Here is a 6,395-nt window from a genome sequence, read left to right on the forward strand (position 1 = left end):
TCTGGTACACTGAATAACAGGCTCCCAAAGACATCCCTGTCCTAATCCTCAGTACCTGTGGGTGTGTCTTTATATGGCAAGGGGGACTCGAAGATGGGATTAGGGTAAGGAAAGATCTTGAGATGGAAAAATTATTCTGGATTTTGGGCTGGGCCCTAAATATATTCTTAAGTGTCCTCATCAGAGGGAAGCAGAGGGAGATGGGACCACAGAGGGAGCAGGAGATGTGCTGACTGAAGCAGGAAGCTCGAGCCAAGGAACGCAGGGGGCCTGCAGACGCCAGGAAAGGCAAGGAAACAGATTCTTCCCTGTCTCCCCCAGAAGGAATCAGCCCTACCAACACTTTGACTTTAGCCCAGTGAAACCTTCTGACACCTGGCCTCTGCAACTATAAGAAAATTAATGTGTGTTGTTTTAGGCCGCTAAGTATGTAGAAATTTATCATAGCAGCCATAAGAAACTAACACACATCCTGGTGCAAGAAGTGATGGAAAGAGAAGTCTCAGTGGCTTTGTCAAGGACTCATTTATATGTTCCTGTCAGACATTTCTGGTTTTCTATGAGGATTTAGAGGACTTTAATTATTCTTTATAATGTTAATTTTTTCCTCACTTTAAAATTGTAGTGTTGGCTGGGCGAAGTGGCTCAAGCCTGTAATCCCAGCACTTCGGGAGGCTGAGGCAGGCGGTTCACTTGAGGCCAGGAGTTCAAGACCAGCCTAGCCAACATGGTGAAACTCCTTCTCTACTAAAAATACAAAAATTAGCTAGGCATGGTGATGCATGCCTATAGTCCCACCTACTTGGGAGGCTGAGGCATGAGAATCACTTGAACCCAGGAGGCGGAGGTTGCAGTAAGCCAAGATCATGCCACTGCACTCCAGCCTGGGCGACAGAGCGAGCCTCTGTCTTGGGGGAAAAAGAATTGTATTGTTGTGAGGGATATGGAAGTAACAGGACCCAGATTTGAAGCTTTGGTTTATCCAAAGCAAGTCCAGCTTTTGGTGCATTGATGCCCATTTTGAGGGGTGCTATGTTTTCTAGACTCCCCAGGGTGCGTGGCATAGAACAGGCATAGGTCATCCTTAGACTTGCTGAATGAGCGAAGGATTAAGGAGTTCTCCTGTGCAAGGGAAACTGATGTCTTACTACTGGTAAAATCTAACAACCAAAGGCCACTACTTTGTCTTAGGCAGCTGGGAAGAAAAAAATTTTCCTATACAGGTTTTGAGCTTTCTTTGGTGATGTACATATACACATAATTTGTTTCCTTTGAACAATGTTTTCCCTTTGTATAGGAAACTCAGACTCTGAACAGCAAACTTAATTGTTTTTCTTTAGAGTTTTTATTTTTTCATAAAGAGGTCTGCTGAATAAGTTAGTATTTGACTAACAAATTGAAATATTAATTATAAAGTGTTAAAGGCCATGCCTGGCACATGGTAATTGCCATATAAGTGTTTGCTAAATAAATTTGTATTCTCCCAAAGTTAACTCATAAATCAAGAAGTTAGGCATTCCATTTTGGGAACCTCTGAAATTTAACCTAAGAGAAAATGTGAAAATAACTTCAAAAAGCAGTTTGAAAGGAAAAGACCCATCAGGAGCCCAGGCACTTCTGCAGCACATGATTTCCCCACACTCCCTTTCAAAAAAGAAGGATATATTTTGCTGGATTCCATTAGAATCTATTGTGTGGGAGCAGCTGCCTCAGACATCAGTGATGTGAAAAACATCTTCCCTGATTAGTGAATACTAAATCATTTTCTTCTCTAGCTAAGAAAGTTGGCTTTAAATTAAAAAAAATTTTTTTGAGAGGGAGTCTCACTCTGTTGCCCAGGCTAGAGTGCCGTGGCGCAATCTCAGCTCACAGCAACCTCTGCCTCCTGGATTCAAGTGATTCTCCTGCCTCAGCCTCCCCAGTAGCTAGGATTACAGGCATGCACCACCATGCCTGGCTAATTTTTGTGTTTTTAGTAGAGACAGGGTTTCGCTATGTTGGCCAGGCTGGTCTTGAACTCCCGACCTTATGTGATCTGCCCGTCTCAGCCTCTCAATGTGCTGGGATTACAGGCATGAGCTACCATGCCCGAGCTAATTAAAATTTCTGATCCAGAAGGATGCCAACATTTCCAGGGTTATGAGCTTTGTATTTCTACCAGCTCAGTGGCTGGGGGGCTTCCCTGCCTCTCCCTTTCCCCCTCTCCCTGAAGCACAGCACCCAGCCCCTCTCCCCACTGCAGAATGAAATGGCCTCTCATGACACTTCGGTGATGGCAGGATGGGCAATGGGGCCAGGAGAAACATCACACACAGTGGGTGGAGAAGGGAAGGAGGACAGGAAAACACAAAGAGAGGGAACAGGAACCAGAAAGAATCCACAAGTCACGGAAGAACCCTGTCCAGGCCAAACCCAAAGGCCCTTCATTCTTTCTCCTTGGCCTTTCCAGTTTGGTCCCCAGCTGCTGGACATTCACAGCTACTTCCTGGTGTCAGACTGGGGAATTTGGGAAATGGCGAGGGGTGGGAAGCATCACTGCGTGGAAAGAATCTGGATTTTAGCTGACCCTTTGCCATTAGCTAGTCACCTGCCTTCTCCAAACACCGCTTTCTGCGGCCTGTCCGCTAAGCAGTGGAGGAGTGGGGTGGAGATGTCACACAGGACAGGCTGCCCCTTTCCAGCATCCCCAGGTTCCTGGGCACCTCGTGGTGAAAGATGCTAATGAAGAGGAACTCCAGGGACGACCTTGGCACATGGAAGCCATGAGGGAAAAACAGACAAGACAGAATCTTGCATTGTTTTACTGGCTGGACACCCGGAGCTCCAAAGTTTCCTTTCTGATTCAGTGACAGTGCCGAGACTCTCAGGTCCCAAGAGCAATTATAGTTCTAAACAGATCATTCCTTAGAAAGCTGAGAATTCAGAACCACAAATGAATAAACTGTGGGGGAATTTCAGGGTCTGTGTCTGTCTAGTTGGCCACTTCACTTCTCTCTGGACTGGCAAGCAGTCCTTGACCATGACCAGGGTTTAATCATTTATTCAATTCTTAAATGGTCTGTTTTTCAAAGATCTTTAGACATGAATTCTAGGGCCAGGTGCAGAGGGTCATGCCTGTAATCCTGGTCTCCCTAGCACTTTGGGAGGCTTCCTTGAGCCCATGAGTTCAAGGCTGCAGGGAGCTCGAAAAAAAAGGGCCAGGCACAGTGGCTCACGCCTATAATCCCAGCACTTTGGGAGGTCGAGGCAGGTGGAACACCCGAGGTCAGGAGTTCGAGACTAGCCTGACCAACATGGTGAAACCCTGTTTCTACTAAAAATACAAAAATTAGCTGGGCGTGTTGGCATGTGCCTGTAATCCCAGTTACTCAGGAGGCTGAGGCAGGAGAATCGCTTGAACCCGGGAGGCAGAGATTGCAGTGAGCCAAGATTGGGCCATTGCACTCCAGCCTGGGGGACAGGGCGAGACTCTGTCTAAAACAAATTCTATTCTTCAATCAAGATGAAGGCCTGAAAAGACACACCTGTGGAATCAGGATGACCTACGCAAGGGAAGGAGGGAAAAAAATGTTGCTTCTTTTCCCCTGTTATGAAAGGGAAGTGAAACACTTTCAGCATTCTTTATTGCCAGTTCCAGACAACTAGCCATAAGTAACCTTCCAGTGGTAATAAAACCAGAAATGGACTAAGACCGGGCCACTACCACTCCACCCTACTTACTTAGGCAGCCAGCACTACCCTACATACTTTGTCTCTAACTCGCTGGTACCAGTAGATGCTTTTGCCCTGCTCTCAGCTCCTAGGCGATGCTCCTACTAAGGACTCCCACTCGACAGCTCAGTAGAAACTCTAGCATAGTACTGGCCATCAAAATGAAGGAACCAGGAACACAGGCTTCCTCTGGCACAAGCTGAGGCCTAAGTTAGGTCACTGCTATAGGCACTGCCCCAGGGGGGTGAGTGGTGCCCATTAGTACCTGCTGGTCCCCAGAGTGATCCCCAAGAGGCGGTTGGGATCCTGGAGACCAGGTTCTCATATCCAAAGCAAACAATGAAGCAGGACTGTGAACTCTGCTTTATGCCTTTTTAGGTGCTTGAAGTTGAGAATCATCTAATGGAGAATTTATTTATTCAACAAATATTTTTTGAGCATACGTATGACCAGAACTGGGCTTCAGCACAACAGGGGTTACTGAAGAAATAAAAGCGTGGTCTCTGCCCTTCATCCAGGCCCAGGGCCGGGGCTGAGCCAAGGAGAGGATGCTTGCAATGGCAACATTCCTGCCCTCTTCCTCCCTCTGCTCCCTAGAGAGCAGTTCCACAGCCAACTGGCTGACGTTTGCATTCTGGGTTTGAGCAAAAGTCTTTTATCTCGAATGTTTTCCCTCAAAATGGTCAAGTGGGATGTCTTGGAAGCAAGGATCATAATGGCTAGTTCACAGAAATTTGTTTCTTGACTATATGCTCCCTCATCTGCTTCCAAGAAGGCTTGGAGGGAGTGTCCCACAAAGGAACCCTGAGAGCTAGGACTTCTGTGCCCCATGGTGAGCAAGCGCCACCTTCTGCCATACTCACCGTTCTGTGCCCCTCTCCTTTCTGGTCTAAGTAGGCTCGGATAGTGGCCAGTCCAGCATATTCTCCCTGGGCTCCGCTTGCAAAGATAAAAAGAAAAAGATCACAGTTAGGTCTTCTGGCTTTCATTTACTCATTCAGTATTTACTGGGCCCTGGCCAGGGCTTCACTAGCATGTGACACATGGTCACTGTCCAGACACTGAGAGAAGCTCATCAAGGAGCTCTGCCGGAGTCAAAAGGTCTTGAACAATCAAAACAATCAAAGCAACAGCATCCAGTTTGTGCACTACAGCTCAACCACTCCTACCCAAAGATGGAGCTTTCTATACCCTTGCTCAGGATCACGCATTGAAAATAGCCTTTTGTTATTATGAAAAATTTCAAAACTATACCAAAATACAGAGAAGAACAAAAGGAACCACCATGTGTGTGTCAGCCAGCTGTAACAATTTGGTTTATGGTCGATCTTGTTTCCAATTATATTCCTCACTAACCACTTTCATGCTGAACTACATTTTGAAGCAAACTTCAAACATCCTACCATCAGTTCAAATGTCAATATGCAGCCTTCAAAGATAAGTATTGTTTTTAAAAATATAACTACAGGCTGGGTGCAGTGGCTCATGTCTGTAATCCTAGCACTTTGGGAAGCCGATGTGCGCAGATTATTTGAGCTCAGGAGTTCAAGACCAGCCTGGGCAACATGGCGGAACAGTGTCTCCACTAAAAGAACAAAAAATTAGCCTGGTGCGGTAGCATGCATCTGTAGTACCAGCTACTGGGGAGGCTGACATGGAAGGATCACTTGAGTCTGTGAGGTGGAGATTGCAATAAGCCGAGATGGCGCCACTGCACTTCAACCTGGGTAACAGAGTGAGATCCCATCTCAAAAAAATAAATAAATAACTACAAACACAGTGGTCACACCTAAAACAATGAACTTCAGTTTTTTCCTTTTTTTCCCCTTTTCTTTACCCCTTTAAATGGGTAATGTGTCAACATTTTAACAAGGTTCGAGGAAGGCACATCTCATACATGAGCATGAAAACCAATCATCACTCTTTATAAAAATTTCTTAGTATCACCAAATATTGAGTCAAGTGCCTGATTAGCCCCAAAAGAATGAGGCACTTTTAATGTGACACCATTCCTGGCAGTCTCAGAGTCGGATCTCCCAGGTCTTGGATGCAGATGGTTGTTAGGGGCTGGCCATCCTCATCTCAACGGTCCTGGAAGGCGCCACTTTCAGGGCATATGCAATGACTAACATTCCGGTGAGCAATGCTGACTCAATCGTAGACTGTTATTTAATGTTCTCAGTACCCCGTGCAGAAAGGGAAGGGAAATGAGTAATAGATGTATCAGTCCCATTCAAAATGTGTATGTCTGCAGAAGCTGAAGGAAAAAATTAAATACTAAAAAAAGAAACAAAAATTTAAACTTTAAACAAATGAAAATTTAAAAATAAAATAACTTTTTAAAATGTTACCCACAGGAAATAGGTGAGAATTTTTAAAAATGTGTATGTTCTCCATGCCATCACCCCCATTTTGCACACAAAGAAACTGAGGTCAGAGTGCTACATGCCAAATGGCCAACGGTGACAGATGAAGGCTTGGGTGTGGAGTCAGCCTGCCTCCCAGAGCTACGGGCTCCCTTTGCTAGCAGTGCTGCTCTTCTGAGCACGCTGTGCTCTCCAAGGACAGAAAGTTGTGGGAGCAAATGCTGATTTTCTTTCACAGCAGAATTCTTGTCTGATTGATAGAACTGGGGGGTTTAGCTAAAAGCAAAAAAGAAAGAAAGAAAGAAAGAGAGAGAGAGA

General features: G+C 45.6%; 1 protein-coding gene across 1 annotated transcript in view; it reads right to left on the bottom strand.

Moving 5' to 3' along the window:
* The window catches only part of GLDC (glycine dehydrogenase (decarboxylating)), a 137,145-nt gene that overhangs the window by 30,982 nt on the left and 99,768 nt on the right, over positions 1-6,395 (bottom strand). The window contains exon 15 of the mRNA XM_011969887.1: positions 4,575-4,650. Coding sequence (XP_011825277.1) covers positions 4,575-4,650 — 76 coding nt within the window. The remainder of the gene's footprint in view (positions 1-4,574; positions 4,651-6,395) is intronic.

Source organism: Mandrillus leucophaeus, unplaced genomic scaffold, assembly GCF_000951045.1.
Source record: "Mandrillus leucophaeus isolate KB7577 unplaced genomic scaffold, Mleu.le_1.0 Scaffold92, whole genome shotgun sequence".
Taxonomy (NCBI): Eukaryota; Metazoa; Chordata; class Mammalia; order Primates; family Cercopithecidae; genus Mandrillus; species Mandrillus leucophaeus.